The sequence below is a fragment of the Hirundo rustica genome, chromosome 28 (assembly GCF_015227805.2).
Source record: "Hirundo rustica isolate bHirRus1 chromosome 28, bHirRus1.pri.v3, whole genome shotgun sequence".
Taxonomy (NCBI): Eukaryota; Metazoa; Chordata; class Aves; order Passeriformes; family Hirundinidae; genus Hirundo; species Hirundo rustica.
In genome coordinates this window covers 3504221-3521765 of record NC_053477.1, presented here as the reverse complement: position 1 = coordinate 3521765, position 17545 = coordinate 3504221, and the positions used below count along the sequence as shown (strand labels likewise).

Genomic DNA, 17545 nt, shown 5'->3' with positions numbered 1-17545 from the left:
AAATGCCGCGGATGGGACGAGACGAGAGCGGCTCCGCCCGTGGTGCCGGAGCCTGGAAAATCCCTTCCCCATGGCAGCGGCTCCTTGGCCCGGAGCCCTCGGGGCCCGGTGGCTTTTCCCTGATTTCCAGTGCCTTTTCCCTGATTTCCAGCTTCTCTCTGATTTTCAGCTTTTCCCTGATTTCCAGAGGCCTTTCCCTGATTTCTAGAGGCTTATCCCTGATTTCCAGAAGCTTTTCCCTGATTTCCAGAAGCTTTTCACTGATTTCCAGAGGCCTTTCGCTGATTTCCAGAGGCCTTTCGCTGATTTCCAGAAGCTTTCCCCTGATTTCCAGAGGCCTTTCGCTGATTTCCAGAAGTTTTCCCCTGATTTCCAGAGGCCTTTCGCTGATTTCCAGAGGCCTTTCGCTGATTTCCAGAAGTTTTCCCCTGATTTCCAGAGGCCTTTCGCTGATTTCCAGAGACATTTCCCTAATTTCCAGAGGCCTTTCCCTGATTTCCAGAGGCTTTTCCATGATTTCCAGAAGCCTTTCTCCGATTTCCAGAGGCTTTTCCCTGATTTCCAGAGGCTTTTCCCTGATTTCCAGAGGCTTTTCCCTGATTTCCAGAGACATTTCTCTGATTTCCAGAGGCTTTTCCCTGATTTCCAGAGACATTTCTCTGATTTCCGGAAGCCTTTCCCTGATTTCCAGAGGCCCCTCTTTGCCTCCCCTTTTTTCCAAGTATATAGAATATGCTTATATCTATATTATACAATAATATAGATATCATTATTATCAATTGACAAACTTATTCTATAGCTTGTGCTGTATGTACATTATGCCGTCTATTATAGATTTATCATTAATATCATTGTTATACATTATATGATCAAAAGTAATAATGTACAACACTTATTCTCTATTATTATACACATGGGAGATAGATAGTAGATACATAATTATTATAGATGAAAATGAATAATATACAACACGTATTTTCTGTATGATACACACGGGAAATATATATAATATATATAATTATTACAGGTGAAAATCAACAATATACAACACGTATTTTCTGTATGATACACATGGGAAATATATAATATATATATAATTATTACAGATGAAAAAAATTAATATACAACATATATTGTCTATATGATCCACATGGGAAACATACATAATATATGTAATTATTATAGATGAAAAATTATAATATACAACATATATTGTCTATATGATCCACATGGGAAATATATATAATATATATAATTATTACAGATGAAAATCAATAACATACTTGTATTCCCTCTATGACACAGACAGGAAATACGTATTTTATAGACATAATTATTATATATAGCCCCAAGTCCCGCCCTCTCCCCCACCCGCCATGACATCACCGATGACATCACACATCACCTCGGGGTGACGTCACCGCGTGTGGGCGGGGCCGTTGCGCCCCTCCGGGCGGTACCACCGCGGGGGCCGCAGGGGGGGGGGGGCGGCGCGGCCCATCCCGAGTGACGCGGGGGGGATCGCGGGGGTGGCACCGTGCATGCGCCCTGCGCCTCTCCCCTGAGGCGGGCGAGAGGCCGGGCCGGGAGGCCGCGGCCGAGCCGGGGGCTCGCGTAGATGTGCAGCCCGGGGGAGGCCCCCCCCGGGCCGGCCTCGGCCGGGGACTTGCCCCCGGAGTGGGAGACGGATGACGAGCGCATGGCCTTCCTGTTCTCGGCCTTCAAGCAGAGCCGCGAGGTGAACAGCACCGAGTGGGACAGCAAGATGGCCTTCTGGGTCGGGCTGGTGCTGGCCCGCGGCCGGCGGAGGGGCGCGGTGAGGACGTGCCTGAGGGAGCTGCAGAACGGCTTCGAGCGGCGGGGCAGCGTCCCCTTGGGGCTGGGCACGGTCCTCAGGGAGCTGCTGAGGTAAAGGAGCTCGGGGACGGCCTTGGGGAGGCTGTGGGATGGATGCGGCTGGCCATGGATCCGTGCTGTGCCAGCCTGGAGGGTGAATTCTGCGCTGTGAGGCCCTGGCACGGCGTGCCGGGAGAAGCTCTGGCTGCTCCTGGATCCCTGGATAGGGTGGATAGGGTTTGGAGCAGCCTGGGATAGTGGAAGGTGTCCTTGGGCATGGCAGGGGTGGCGCCGGGTGGGATTTAAAATCCTTCCAACCCCAAGCCGGTCTGGGATTCTGTGAATTGCGGTTTATGGTTTTGTGTTAGTGGAATTTGGGAGGCCGAGCTGGACGGGGAATCAGCTCACCCAGGAGGTGCGGGAGGACAGGGGAGCCCACAGGAGTGCTGGAGTTAAATGGGTTAAATGTTCTATATCACAACATTCCCTGCAATGCCGAGGGCAGCGGGGATGTGTTGAGCTGGTGTTTGCAACCAGAGGATTTTGTGCTGAGCGGGAGCTCTGTCGGTGACCTGAAAATTAAAACCAGTGGATCCGAGAAGCTGTTGTTGCAATTCAAAATAAAACCAGAAGCACCCTGAAATGGCTGATTACCCCTGCAATTGACCCTCCACGTTAATTTCTTTGTTTGTTGCCTCGTCAGTTTCAAGTCAGAAAACGGGGAGGAACTTGCAAAACGGGGAAAAGAGCGAACGGAACGCACTGGGGATCCAGGGGAAGCAGGGGGGGAATGGAGAGAAACCCTACGTGCATCCAGCCATAAAATCTCGAACTTGAGCCGGATTTGGTGATAGAAAATGCCAGGGGAGTGGAGGATGTGCAGGATATCTCCAAGGTTTAGACTGGCTGTGTTCAGTTCCACGTGAATTATTTCCTCCCTAGACGTGGGAAGCTGCAGAGGGAGTCAGACTTCATGGCCAGTGTTGACAGCAGCTGGATCTCGTGGGGTGTGGGCGTTTTCATCCTGAAGCCCCTCAAGTGGACCCTCTCCAGCGTGCTGGGGGACAGCAAAATCCCCGAGGAAGAGGAGGTTCTGATTTACGTGGAGCTGCTTCAGGTGAGTGTTGTCCAGAGCTTTCCCGGAGTTGTGCATCTCCAGGAAACGCCGGGAGTCACTTCACCTTGCTGGGAAGGAGCTGTCAGGGCTGAGCAGATCTTCCTTGGTGCTCCTGAGGGGTTCAAAAGCCTGGAGAGAGATGGATGGAGTGGCATGGGGATGGGAAGGGATTTACACCTGCTGATCTTCCTCCAAAGGCTGGAGCCAGGCTGGGAGAGCTGGGAATGTTCCCCTGGAGCAGGGAAAGGCTCCAGGGGGAGCTCAGAGAAAATTCCAGGGCCCAAAGGGGCTCCAGGAGAGCTGGAGAGGGACTGGGGACAAGGGCTGGAGGGACAGGACACAGGGAATGGATCCCACTGGGAAAGGGGAGATTGGGGTGGGATTTTGGGAAGGAATTCCTGGCTGGGCTGGAATTCCCAGATTTGCTGTGGCTGCCCCTGGATCCCTGGCAGTGCCCAAGGCCAGGCTGGGATAACCTGGGACAGTGGGAGGTGATTCCCTGCCATGGCAGGGGTGGCACTGGATGGGATTTAAGGTTTTTCTATCCCAAACCGTCCCATGGTTCTGACAGTGACTTTTCACTGACTCCAAGAAAAGGAAGAGACACAATTCCCTGCTTCTCCAGGAAGGCAGGAACTGTGACTGGAGCAGTCTCTACCTGGCAATCCAATGTCCCACCAGCCCAGATTCCCTGGCTCTTATTCCAGCTGCTTTCCCACGGGATTGGATCCTTTCTCAGCCCCTTTTCTCTCTCCCTGTTACTCTGCGAGTCTGCAGAATGAGCCCCGGGCCTTGCTGTGTCCGGCAGAAACGCAGGATATCTTTAAAAGGCAGGAATTTTGTTTTGGTTCTGACCTGGGGAGGGATTTCGAGGAAGCCCATCGATTGCCTGTGCGCTTCCTGCGCTGTCCCACAGCCTTCCAGGGAATGTCAGCAGCGGAGTTTCGGTTCTTGGGGACGATTATTTTGAGAGTTCCCTACGGCTCGTTCCGAAAGTCACTCCAGGATAAAACAGGAAGTGTCCAGGTCGGGAGGAAGGAGGTGTGGGAGGGTTTGGGAAGAGCAGGAATGCTGTGTGGGCTGGCAGCATCCCTGTGATGCCTTGCTCAGAATCCCTCCCTGGAACAGGGGCTGGACAAGGTGAGGAGAATAAAGTGGGGATTTATTTAAAGACTTCAGTATTTATTCAATATTTATTAAAGGCCTCCAGGAGATGCACCTTGGGCAGCCAAAGCCTCTGAGAGGACTCCCAGGATGGAGGAGGATCAGGAGTTTTTCAGGCAATACAATTGAGACAATTGTACCAAATTATGAGTTTGGTCCATTTACATATCAGGTCTTAATCCCCCAATTTCAGCTTCGGGTGATGAAGCCATTTACCCCCAGCTTGCTCCCCTTGTAACTCACTTCTGTTTATCCTTGAAATATCCTTGAAATAAAATCCTATTTTATTTCACTTCCGACTCCTGAGGCTGTAGAGTGTCCTTGAACTTCCGGCCCGGAGAGGAATCGCTTTGCCTGCCCAAAATGCAGCGACAGTGACAAACGCTGGCTGTGGGGTGCAGAGTTAGGCACTAAAGATCTGGCAAATAACAAAAAGCAAAGTGCTAAGGCATCATCACGTGGCTCCCTTGCAGGAGAAGGCAGAGGAGGTTTATCGCTTCTACCAGAACTCTGCCCTCTCTTCCCACCCCGTGGTCGCCCTGTCCGAGCTCCGCTCGCTTTGCGCCGGGCTCTGCCCGGACGAGAGGACCTTCTACTTGTTGCTGCTGCAGCTGCAGAAGGAGAAGAGGGTCACCATCCTGGAGCAGAACGGAGAGAAGGTACGGGGTCCAGGTGACTGATCCTTTGGGGTGGTGTCATCTGTGGTGGCGGCACGCAAATGCGGTGACGCGGAGACGAGAGGTCTGCGGTGCAGAGGTGCTCTCCCAAACAGAGAGAGCTTGTTTATTTCTTTCATTTTTTAATTCCTTTGTAAGTCTAGTTGTGGATTGGCTGCTGGGGTTACTACACCTTCACCCCACTGGCCAGACCGGCTGTCCACCAGCGTTATTTTCAAGCTAAAAATATGTAAACAAAGGGCAGGGAATGAAAACAAAAGGTTGGTTTATGTTCCCGTGCATAAAAGTGAAACACTACTCCTAATGTTGTGCAAAAACTAAAGAAATTATCTTATAGACAAATAAAAGGCTTTAAAAAAGGTCAAAAAACCCAAGGTAACAGTCATCCCCGTGTGGCTTGCAGAGAAATGGATTTTCAGCCCTTTTGGTGGCTGCAATGGGCGTTCTCCGCCTGGAAAGGTAAATTCCACGTGCTCCGGTGTTGTTAACCCGCTTGGAGGTGGCAAGAAATCCTCATTCTTTAAACATTTATAATCATTCTGATTTAATTTAAGAGTGGAAAACGTGGCAGGCCCTGCAGGTTGACTATTCCCTGCTACGCCTCTGGAATCAGCCTGGAGTTCCACGTTTTTTTGGAAAGCTTTTTCCGTTTGTCACTTCCTACCGAGGTGCAGGCACTCAGCTCTGAGATTCCACTTTCCCTGTGGTGTTCTGAAGTCCTTGGGAGTCTGACATTCCCAACTTCCAGAATCCAGGGACAGCTTTAAACATTCCAGGTGTTTTGTTTCCACCCTGCTGATCCCAATCCTGCCCGGTTTAACCTTAAATCCTTTCTGTGACATCCCCATGACTCCAAGCCCTAAACTGGGCGTGCAGAAACTTCTTTTCCATCCTTCCGAATGGAAGTCTTCCTGGTTTGGATTTTTTGGGAGGTGACTCCAGGCTGCGCTGCTGTGGTTTGTTTCAGATCGTGAAGTTTGCCCGGGGCCTCCACGCCAAGGTGTCCCCGATGAACGACGTGGACATCGGCGTTTATCAGCTGATGCAGAGCGAGCAGCTGCTGTCACAGAAGGTGGAGTCCCTTTCCCAGGAAGCAGAGAAGTAATTTGGGGAAGGGTGGCGGGAACAACATCGGTGGGATGTAGGAATTTTCGGGATGCAGTTTGGGAGCGTTGTTCCTCCTCGTTCTTCCCTGTTTGTTAACAAAACAGCCGTGTGCTGGGGCAGCTTTCCCAGCTTTTGTTCCCTGTGAAAACAAGGTGCTGGGAATGGCTGTGAGGAATGTCTGCAAGGGTTTGGAGTGCATTCAAGGACTCGTGGGAATCAACAGCGCTTCCAGGGTGGTTGTATCCAAAATTCACCCTCGTGGCCCCCTCAGAGACAGGGGTGGTTGTGGTTTGTAAAACAAGGAAGAAATTCCCTTTCCTTTTTCCTTTTTCCGTCTCCCAGGTGTAAAGAGGATGCCAGGAGTGCTTGCAGAGCTGGGAAGAAGCAGCTGGTGAGTGGAAGCTCCCAGGGAAATGTCCTGGAGCTGCTCCAGAACTGCAGGTCATTCCCAGGGGGTTTCGTCCCAGGGGTGTGGGAGTGGTGGCTCTGAAGCCAAAGCTCTCCTTAAGGTGAAGGATTGATTTTTCCCGAGGTGATGAAGGGAAATGGAAACAAACTCTTAAACCCCCTTGTTCCGTGTGTGTGTGCCTCAGGGATTCCTGGTTGTTTTGGGGATTTTTTTATATCCCAGAATTTCCCGAGTTGGAAAGGACCCACTCAGAATCATCAAAATCCAACTCCTGGCTCTTTTTATTTTTAAATTTTTTTAAAAATTTATCAGTTAAATTTTTTTTTTCTTGAGGTGGTCATTTCTGAACAAGTTTTGCACAAACACAAGCACACCTTTCCCTGCTTTTCCCTCCTTCTGTATGATGCAGCAGGCTGCAAACCCCTGCTTTTAACCAGCAGGAAATTCCACAGGGATTCCTTTGTTTTTGAAGGAAGCTTCAACACCCAGGAATGCGCCACAGCTGGAACATTTCAGCTGGCCTGGCCACCTTTCCAAAACACACATCCAGGATTTTTTCTCTGCTCCAGGAGCGCCTGGATCAGCCCGGGAGCCCCTTCCCCGTTTTTAACCCTTCCTCCCCATTTTCCCACGCTGCCAGCAGGAATTCCTGCTCTCACCGAAGCGGGGGTGAGCCCCGGCCAGGGGAGGCTGGCAGGAGTCGTGTGTCGAGCCCAGCTGAGGGGTGGTGTCTGTGTGTCTGTGTGTCTGTGCGTCTGTGTGTCTGTGTGTCTGTGCGTCTGTGCCAGGCCCTGAGGTGCCTCAAGTCCAAGCGGAGGACGGAGCGGCGCATCGAGGAGCTGCACTCCAAGCTGGACGCGGTGCAGGGGATCCTGGATCGGATCTACGCCTCCCAGACCGACCAGATGGTACCGTGGGGCCTCCTCCAGCCCCTCCCTCCCCTCCTTCGGCTCCGGGGTGGGATTTACCCCGGGAATGTGCCTCTGGATAAAGCTCCCTCCTTCTCCCGTTCCTTGGGAAGCGGCTCTGGAGAGGAGCTCGTGCTCTTTCCATCGGCGTTGTGCATCTCGGTCTTTTGGTTTTTATTTCAAGGTGTTTTCAGGTTCATCAGCACTGAGCATCTTTCTGTCTTTTATTCTGAATTTCAGAGTGTTTAAGACCTACCAGGCTGGAGCTCATCAGCATTCTGCATATCTCTTTTATTTTGAATTTCCAAGTGTTTAATGCTTTACCAGCCTGGAGTTCATGAGCATTAAACATCTTCCTCTCTTTTTTATTTTTAATTTCCAAGTGTTTAACACTTTACCAGCCTGAAGTTCATGAGCATTAAACATCTTCCTCTCTTTTTTATTTTTAATTTCCAAGTGTTTAACACTTTACCAGCCTGAAGTTCATGAGCACTAAACATCTTCCTCTCTTTTTTATTTTTAATTTCCAAGTGTTTAGTGCTTTACCAGCCTGAAGTTCATGAGCACTAAACATCTTCATCTCTTTTTTATTTTTGATTTCCAAGTGTTTAACGCTTTACCAGCCTGAAGTTCATGAGCACTAAACATCTTCCTCTCTTTTTTTATTTTTCATTTATTGGATATTTAATGCTTTACCAGCCTGGAGTTCATGAGCATTAAACATCTTCCTCTCTTTTTTATTTTGAATTTCCAAATGTTTAATGCCTACCAGGCTGTAGTTGATGAGCATTAGACATCTTCATCTCTTTTTTATTTTTCATTTCTGGGTATTTAATGCTTACCAGGCTGGAGCTCATCAGCATTCTGCATATCTCTTTTATTTTGAATTTCCAAGTGTTTAACGCTTTACCAGCCTGAAGTTCATGAGCATTAAACATCTTCCTCTCTTTTTTATTTTTAATTCCCAAATGTTTAATGCCTACCAGGCTGTAGTTGATGAACATTAAACATCTTCCTCCCTTTTATTTTTCATTTCCAGGTGTTTAGTGCTTTATCAGGCTGTAGTTGACATTAAACATTTTCCTCTTTTTTATTTTGAATTTCCAGGTGTTTAATGCCTACCAGGCTGGAGTGGGAGCTCTGAAGCTTTCCATGAAGGATGTGACTGTGGAGAGAGCGGAGAACCTGGTGGATCAGATCCAGGAGGTACTGGAGCAGCGAGTGGATATTCCCAGAAACCTGCCCAGATACTCATTAATTATTAATTCTTTGGTTGCTTTTAATTATTTAGTTATTTTTCCTTCACGGCACTAAAGCAAACTGATTTAATTTGGAGCTAAAACGTCAGCAAGAAGCAGATTTCTGTGTCTTCTGCTCTTGCTGTTATGTATTTTAATTTTAAATTTGTGTGTTTTCTGGGTTTTTTTTTTTTTCTGATCAGCAATATTGGGGAAGCACCCAGCTTTCCTGGGAAGTCTTTAGGTGTGTTAAAAATACAGATCAAACCTTTGGAAGCTGGAAGGCAACTGTGTGCATGAAACAGCCTGACATTTTTTTTTTTTTTAAATTTTATTTTAATTTTATTTAATTTTATTTTAATTTTATGTTATGTTATTTTATTTTTATTTTATTTTTATTTTTATTTTATATTATTTTTATTTAATTTTTATTTAAATTTTATTTTATTTTAAATTTTTATTTGTTTTATATTTTATTTTATATTTTATTTTATGTTTAAAATTTGTTTTATTTTTTATTTATTTTATTTTTTTTTATATTTTATGGTATATATTTTTTTTTTAATTGGTTTTATTTTGGTTTTGGTCTGTTTTTATTCTGTTTTATTCTAGCCTGGTCCAATTTATTTTATTTTATTTTATATTTTTTATTCTATTTTATTCTATTTTATTTCATTTTATTTTATTGTTTGGTTTGGTTTTTTAATACATTGGACTTGATGATCTCCGAGGACTTTTCCAGCTTTGTTAATTAATTCTGTAATTCTGTGTCTTCCTGCATTTGAGGCAGCGAAAGGAGTTAATTCCTGCTGCCTGTCGATCGATTTCTGACTGTTTTTGTTAATTCTGCTTCTGATAAAGCAGCTGCAGTAGGGCACAAGACGAATTTCTGATCTGGCTCTGACTGTGTTCGTTCCACCCCAGCTTTGTGACACTCAGGACGAAGTGGCGCAGACGCTGGCGGGAGCGGGGCTCAACGGCCTGGGTGAGTCCTGGCCTGGTTCTGCTCCGCTCATCCCGTCCCTGCTCCTTGTTATCGTCTGCTCATCCCGTCCCTGCTCCTTGTTTTCCCCTGCTCATCCCTTCCCTGCTCCCTGGTTCTGCTCATCCCTTCCCTGCTCCCTGTTATCCTCTGCTCATCCCTTCCCTGCTCCTTGTTATCCCCTGCTCATCCCTTCCCTGCTCCCTGGTTCTGCTCATCCCTTCCCTGCTCCCTGGTTCTGCTCCGCTCATCCCTTCCCTGCTCCCTGTTACCCCTCCTCATCCCTTCCCTGCTCCCTGTTATCCCCTGCTCATCCCTTCCCTGCTCCCTGTTATCCCCTGCTCATCCCTTCCCTGCTCCCTGGTTCTGCTCATCCCTTCCCTGCTCCCTGGTTCTGCTCCGCTCATCCCTTCCCTGCTCCCTGTTATCCTCCGCTCATCCCTTCCCTGCTCCTTGTTATCGTCTGCTCATCCCTCCCCTGCTCCCTGTTATCCTCCGCTCATCCCTTCCCTGCTCCCTGGTTCTGCTCCGCTCCTCCCTTCCCTGCTCCCTGTTTATGCTCAGTTCATCCCTTCCCTGCTCCCTGTTTTCCCTTCTTTCCCTGCTCCCTCCTTTCCCCTCTCCCCCTTTTCTCCCTATTTTCACTTCTCCCTCCTTTCCCTTCTCCCGGTTTTCACTTCTCCCTCTTTTCTCCCTGTTTTCCCCTCTCCCTGTTTTCCCCTCTCCCTGTTTTCCCTCCTCCCTGTTTTCCCTTCTCTCTCCTCTCCCTTCTCTCTCCTTTCCCTTCTCTCTCCTCTCCCTTCTCCCTCTTTTCTCCCTGTTTTCCCCTCTCCCTGTTCTCTCCCTGTTCTCCCCTCTCCCTGTTCTCCTCCTCCCTCTCCCTGTTCTCCCCTCTCCCTGTTTTCCCCTCTCCCTCCCCACATCCAGCAGTTTCCTGGGGGAATGAACTCTTCCCAGATTCCGGAGCTGGTGCCTCGAGGGGCGTGGGGAGCAGGGAGTTTCACTGCTGGCAGTTTGTCCATCTCCAGCCCCTGGTGCTCCCTGGCTGGGGATGGATTTCGGTCCAAAGCTGTGCAGTGTCCATTGAAATCTATTTTTAGGGTGGCTGCTGCTTTGTTTCTTTGGAAGTGATGAGCTTTTTCCTCTGGCCTGGCTGCTGCTGCAGCTCTTCTGCCTCTGCTGAAAGGTGCCAGAGCTTCTTGGCCTCAGTGCCAGGACAAAAATTTCCCCAAAATCTGGACTAATTTTCAGTCCTTTAAAAGAAATACAGGGAATTCCTTGTGAGTAACGACAGGGGAAACAACAGCTCTGTTTCGGATTTGTGCTGCGAGGACAGGATCCTCCTTGGGGCTGAAATGTTCCCTTAAATCAGCAGAGGTGGACTCTGAGGAGCTGGAGAAGGAGCTGGACAGCCTCCTGCAGGACTCCAGCAAGGATTCCTTGGATCTGCCTCCCGTTCCCCAGAAGGTGCCGAGCGCTCCCATCTCGGATGCCGAGCTGGAAGCCGAGCTGGAGCGGCTCTCCGTGTGTGCTGCAGGTGGGAACGGCCTGGGAGGGAGCTGCTCTGGGAGCTGGGACAGCCCTGGGCAGCACAGGGGCTCAGCAGGGCTAAACCAGGCCTGGGAGGGCTGGGAATTATCCTGGATCCTGGGAGAGCTGGGAAATCTGCCTGGATGCTGGGAGAGCTGGGAATTGTGCCTGGATCCTGGGAGAGCTGGGAAATCTTCCTGGATCCTGGGAGAGCTGGGAATTGTGCCTGGATCCTGGGAGAGCTGGGAATTATCCTGGATCCTGGGAGAGCTGGGAAATCTGCCTGGATGCTGGGAGAGCTGGGAAATCTGCCTGGATCCTGGGAGAGCTGGGAAATCTTCCTGGATCCTGGGAGAGCTGGGAATTGTGCCTGGATCCTGGGAGAGCTGGGAATTGTGCCTGGATGCTGGGAGAGCTGGGAAATCTGCCTGGATGCTGGGAGAGCTGGGAAATCTGCCTGGATCCTGGGAGAGCTGGGAATTATCCTGGATCCTGGGAGAGCTGGGAATTGTGCCTGAATCCTGGCTCAGCAGAGCTAAACCCAGTTCTAAGAGAGCTGGGAATTGTGCCTGGATCCTTTGCCAGGGGTGGAGGGAAAGCTGAAGGCTCTGTGAGGGAGCTGCTGCTTGGACTAATTTTAAATTGCCTTTTTAAATTTAAGGAAGTTGTGCAAAGCCAGGCAGTGTTGGAAGGGATAAAACTGACAGGGTTTGTCCAGCACTCAGCATCTTCCCTGGAATGCTCTTTGTGTGGGACAGGCCTGCTTAAACGGGGCTTTATTTACTCATCAGGAAATAAATAATAAGAATGATAAATAAATCATATTTGATGATGTATTTATGATCTTTTTGGGTCCCTTCCAACTCAGGACATCCAATGGTTTAGTAACAGAGAATGACCAGAGTTTGTGGGCTTGAACTGAGCTTCCCCTGCACCTGGTCTTGGACACGATTTCAAATTTCCTTCTGGGAATCTGTCCATCAACAATCCCACTGGATTGCCTGCTTTCAGTTTTCCTTCTGTTTGGGCGGGTTACAACCTCGATTTCCAGAGCATTCCCTGTCAGACGTGGAAGATGGGATTGGAGGGGGATGGAAAATGGGGTTCCAGAAGGATGGAATGTGATTCCAGAGGGGTGAAAGACGGGATTGCAGAGAGGTGGAAGATGGGATTCCAGAGGGGTGGAATGTGATTCCAGGGGGATGGAGGATGGGATTCCAGAGTGATAGAATGTGATTCCAGGAGGATGGAGGATGGGATTCCAGAGGGATAGAATGTGATTCCAGGAGGATGCAATGTTTGCTTCCCAGGAGATGGAGCTGAGCAGGGAAGCGCCGAGGCTCTCTGGAGTTTTGTTGGGTGTTTGTGGATGTGTTTGATGAGTTCTCATCTCTCCTGTGTCGCCCTTCTCCTCACAGACCCGGCACAAAAGGCTCCCTCTGCCTCTTCTGAACCCAAAACAGCTCCGGGACTGAATCTCTGAGGAGCCAACAGAATCCTGCTGCCGCAGCTCGGGAATTTGTCTCGGTGTCCCTTAACTCACGACCAGAACTTCCAAGGAGAGGGGCTCAGCTCCCTGTCCTCCTGGATCCGTCCTGGCTCAGCAGCAGGAGCTCCTGCCGTGACAATCCGCTCTGGACCCGGCCCCAGCTGCTCTGGTGTCATCTCTGTGCCAACATCCGCGCCGGTCTCGGTCTGACTCTGCCACGTCCGACCTTCCCTCCTGGGAACGCGGCTCCAGCGAGGACAAAACTCTCCTGTCTGTGTCCATAGCGGTGCTGGGGTTTGGGTTTGGGGTTAGGGTTTGGTTTCTGTCCCTTTGCTGTGGCTGATGTTGAGGATCTCAGCACAGCAGCGTTCAGCTCTTTGTGTGGTTGTTCACAACACTTGGCACATCAGTCCCGGCCCGGTGCTTGTTGTGTCCCTCCCTCTGCATCCTGCACGCGCAGCCAGGCGCCGGAACTGCTCAGTTTTAGGAGATTTTTGGTGCTGCTCCGAGAGGGCAGCCGTGGCAAGCACAATCCCAAATCCCTCTGTCTGTAATGACCTGGAGGCCTTAAAAGGGAGACCTGCAAAAGTTGGGCCCGTGCTGCTGTCTCCAGCCTCTTCCTGCTGGATTTCCTCTGGAAATTGGAGCTGTGGCTGGTTTTGTGTCCTCCCCGGGAGCTGTGGGGTGATGGCCCTGCGCTGCCACGGAGGGATTTGGGCTGGGGAGAGAAGGGATCCCTTGGGAGAGCACAGCTCCACGGAGCAGCCTCGGCTCTCCCGGCGCTGCGATCCCACAGGATCCCAAAAATCCCCAACCCCGATCCCTGGGGATGTTTTCGGTGCACAAAACCCCTGAGTGCCAACCCCTGCAGCTGCTGCAGGGCTGCGTCTCCCCACACCGACCGAACACGAATCTTTCGCAGGTCACTTTTTACCCCTCACCGCCGCGGGAAGCCCCAAATCCCTGAAAAAAAAAAACCCACGGAGCTTCCGGGAGGGGAATGTGCCCTTCCCTGGGATTGCTGGGCGTGGCAGGGGAGTGCCTGGCTGCCTGTGGATGGATCTCCAGCCCTGTGCCCCTCTCCCGACTGGGAATGTGTCCCCAACGCACTGGGAATGTGTCCCCAACGCACTGGGAATGTGTCCCCAACGCACTGGGATTGTGTCCCCACAGCACTGGGATTGTGTCCCACAGCACTGGGAATTTATCCCCACAGCACTGGGAATGTGTTCCACACCATTGGGAATTTATCCCCACAGCACTGGGAATGTGTTCCAGCCCTATTGGGAATTTATCCCCAACACACTGGGAATGTGTTCCAGCCCTATTGGGAATTTGTTCCAGCCCCACTGGGAATGTGTTCCAGCCCTTCCACGCTGCCTCTCCAGACTCCATTCCTCAGTGGCAGTTTGGGATGATGGGGGCTGGAGTTTCTCCTGCTGGTGATCTCCTCTTGGCAGTGGGATGTCCCCAGGGTGGCAGTGGGATGTCCCCTGCACTGGGGGTGGCAGTGGGATGTTCCCAGGGTGGCAGTGGGATGTCCCCAGCACTGGGGGTGGCACTGCCCTGTCCCTGGGGCTGTGTCCCCTCTGTCCCCCCTCACCGGTGCAGCTCCCGGTTCCCCGTGGAATGATGTGAAATGACGCTCTGTGTTCCTTTCCTCTGGAAGTAAACGGGAGAAAGACCTCGGTGTTTTCTGCCTGTGTGTGACAGCAGGGCAGGGAGGGACCCTGGGCTCGGGGCTTTTCCCTCTTTTCCCTGTTCCAGCTCTGCTGGAATCCGGGATAATCCTGGGCCGCTTCATCCAAACCCAAACCGAGCGACTGCTCCACCAGACTTCAGCCTGGCTTTGAAAAGCCCAGCATTAAATATTTCCACATTTAATCATTTGTCTGTTTTTCCTGAGCGGCCTCTGCTGCTCTTTGGGCGGCACTGCCTTCATTCCTGGTGTCGTTCTGGACACAATTCCCGCTTTTCCTTATCTTTCCCCTTCTTTTTTGATCACTTTCCAGACTCACAGCCCTTTGCCTAAACCACTTTGCCCATGGAGAAAAGGAAATCAGTTCTGATGAACCCCTTGGTTTTGTGCCAGACAATTCCTAAAGCTGATTTTGGGAGTTTTTCACCCAGGTTCTCGTTCTGATTGCAATTCAAGCAGCCCAGACTGGGAGCCTGGTACTGGTTTTCCCTCTACCTGAAGAAAATCGATGTAAATTGAGTGGCCTGATGTATAAAAAACCCAAATTTCCCTCTGAACCACGATTCCTAAACCTGGAATTCCCAGGCTGTCGGTGCTGTTTCCTCTGGCTGATCTGAGCTGATCCCTGGGGAGCTCCCATGGATTTTTTTTTTTTTTTTTTTACAGGGCTCAGGTCTCGCCTACAACCTGGATTTTTGTTTTGGAATTCTGACTCCTCCTTTCTCCCCTGATCTCCGAACTTGTCCCTTCCCTGGAAATCTGCAGGGATTCCTGCAGGAATAAACTCTCCCCTGTAATCCTGGGATGCATCAGCCGTGCTGGAAGTGACATCCAGGAGTTAAACCCCGGCAGCTGCCGCTTTATTTGGAGAGCCTGGTAATTTTCTGCCTTTGATGCAGAGTGGGGGCTGCAATCAGGGTGCCTGAACGGAGAATTTTCGGGATATTTTGGTGAGACAGCAGGGAGAGGAAATCAAGGGCAGCCTCTTGCTGGGTGAGGAAATGAAATATAAAAAGCTTCGAGCTGAATTGCCACCGAACTGCGATCTTTTGATGCTGGAGAGCTGTTTTAAAATAGTGCTTAACTCGAGCCTGGGGGGAAAAAAAAATAGCTGCTGAATTGATTATAAAATAATGCAGCTTCCTCAGGGGAGGAGATTGGATCTCACAGGAGGAGCGGCTGCGTTTGGTTTGCCTGGGACAGCAGAACCCGCAGCGATTCCTGCGTCAAAATGCTGAGAAATTGGACAAATTGGATCCCAATCCCATCCCATCCCCTCCCATCCCATCCCCTCCCATCCCATCCCATCCCATCCCATCCCATCCCATGGATCCCATCCCATCCCATCCCATCCCATCCCATCCCATCCCATCCCATCCCATCCCATCCCATCCCATCCCATCCCATCCCATCCCATCCCATCCCATCCCATCCCACCCTCGGTCACCCCCAGCCGTGCAGGTGGAGAAGCTCCAGGTGGCTTTGGAGAAGGTTTCTCCAGGTTCTTTTCCCACTCCGAGCTCCTTTTCCGAGCGTGGAACCCCCGTCCGGCCCGGGAGGATTTCCCTGCTGCGCCTTCCACGGTGCCTGGGCCGGGAGAAGAGGGGTGGGAATGTCTCCAGCAGGCGGAGAGGGGAGCCGGGATGTTCCTGGCGCTGCCCGTTCTCCAGGAGCTGAGGATGAGGAGGGTGCTCCACCCTGCGTCACCCAGCGGTTCCCCGGGTGTCCGCGGCCGCGTTTTTGTGGCTGAGGTTTGGTGCCAGCCCGGGTGGGCAGCAGGGATTTGTGCTGCTGCTTTCTCCGGTTCACCCACGGGAACAAACCCCTCGCTTCCCTCAAAACAGATGGAAATGGAAGGGCTGGGATTCCACTTCCTCGTGACTTCAGCTGGAGAGCAGAGCTGGTTCAGGCTCCTGATCCTCTCCGGGGTCAGGGAGTGAAAACCTGAGAGGGGAGAGGCGGCTTTGGCCACTGACCACGTCCTGTGGCCACTGCCCGGGACTGCTGCATGGGAACCGGCCAAATCCAGCTGGGCACTGGCTCGGGACTGCTGGATGGGGACCGGCCAAATCCAGCTGGGCACTGGCTCGGGAGCTGCTGGATGGGCACTGGCCAAATCCAGCTGGGCACTGTCCTGGAGCTGCTGGACGGGCACTGGCCAAATCCAGCTGGGCACTGTCCTGGAGCTGCTGCATGGGCACTGGCCAAATCCAGCTGGGCACTGTCCTGGAGCTGCTGGATGGGCACTGGCCAAATCCAGCTGGGCACTGGCCCAAGGCTGTTGGATGGGCACTGGCCAAATCCAGCTGCTCCCTGGTTGCCAGCTGCCGCTGGCAGAGCTGGACAATCCTGCCTGGCGCTCCCTGGGGCCGTGCTGGGCCCTGCGGCACCTCCAGCCATGGAAAAACCGTGGATTATGTGGGAAGGAGGGAACGGATTTGCCAGGATAACTCCTGGGATCACCCCTGGCTGTCTCTGTGCTCAGAACTCGATGGATTTCCCGGGATAACTCCTGGGATCACCCCTGGCTGTCCCTGTGCTCAGAACTCGATGGATTTCCCGGGATAACTCCTGGGATCACCCCTGGCTGTCCCTGTGATCAGAACTCGATGGATTTCCCAGGATAACTCCTGGGATCATCCCTGGCTGTCCCCGTCCAAAGGAATTCGATGGATCTGGAGAGAGCAGAGCCCGGAGCTCTGCGGGCACCAGCGTGGGGATGGCTCGGATGGAGCCGGGATGGAGCGGGAAGAACCGGGATGGAGAAGGAAGAACCGGGATCGAGCGGGACAGGACCGGGATGGAGAAGGAAGAACCGGGATCGAGCGGGACAGAACCGGGATGGAGCGGGAATAACCGGGATGGAGAGGGAATAACCGGGATCGAGCGGGACAGGACCGGGATGGAGGAGAAGAACCAGGACAGGGTGAGAGGAGCCGGGACCGAACGGGACGAGCCGAGACAGGAACGGCAAAACCGGGACCGGTCGGGACCGAGCCGGGACGGGGCGGGAGGAGCCGGGGCCGGGCGGGAGGAGCCAGCAGCGGGCAGGAGGAGCCGGGACCGGGCGCAGGCGCCGCAGCGGCATCCGCTGCTGGGCCGGGCCTGGCGGTGAGGACGCGGGGGGACCCCGGAGGGGGCGGCCGGAGCCCGGGGGGGACACGGGGGGTGCGGGAGCGGGGGGCGCGGGGGCTGCGGGGGTCGGGGCGGTGATGGTGGGGATGGTGATGATGGTGATGGTGATGATGGTGACGGGGACAGGAGGCAGCACGTGGCACTGGGGGTGCGCTGGGAGGAGGAGGAGGAGCAGGGAGAAGAGAGGGGGTGCAGAGAGCGGGATGGAGACTCCTGGAAAAGGGATAACGGGGTGCAGAGGGGCTGGGGGTGGC

At 52.0% G+C, this 17545-nt stretch overlaps 1 protein-coding gene across 2 annotated transcripts; it reads left to right on the top strand.

The window, feature by feature from the left end:
- The first annotated feature begins 1564 nt into the window (after positions 1-1564).
- Positions 1565-14142, top strand: CHMP7 (charged multivesicular body protein 7). 2 transcript variants are annotated; one of them, XM_040087679.2, is made up of 10 exons: positions 1565-1908; positions 2779-2953; positions 4591-4776; positions 5762-5895; positions 6244-6292; positions 7099-7218; positions 8326-8424; positions 9381-9441; positions 10811-10975; positions 12387-14142. In XM_040087679.2, exons 1-10 carry the CDS (start codon positions 1619-1621, stop codon positions 12449-12451), a joined length of 1344 nt encoding a protein of 447 aa, XP_039943613.1. In that variant the 5' UTR covers positions 1565-1618; the 3' UTR covers positions 12452-14142. The 2 variants fall into 2 exon arrangements, with proteins under 2 accessions (XP_039943613.1, XP_039943614.1); XM_040087680.2 differs by having other exon boundaries at positions 1576-1908; positions 10814-10975.
- The last annotated feature ends 3403 nt before the right edge of the window (positions 14143-17545 follow it).

Coding starts and splice junctions, on each gene's coding strand:
- CHMP7 (XM_040087679.2), top strand. CDS start 1,619: ATGTGCAGCCCGGGGGAGGCCCCCCCCGGGCCGGCCTCGGCCGGGGAC. Junction 1,909..2,778: donor GTCCTCAGGGAGCTGCTGAG/GTAAAGGAGCTC, acceptor TTTCCTCCCTAG/ACGTGGGAAGCTGCAGAGGG. Junction 10,976..12,386: donor GCTCTCCGTGTGTGCTGCAG/GTGGGAACGGCC, acceptor TTCTCCTCACAG/ACCCGGCACAAAAGGCTCCC.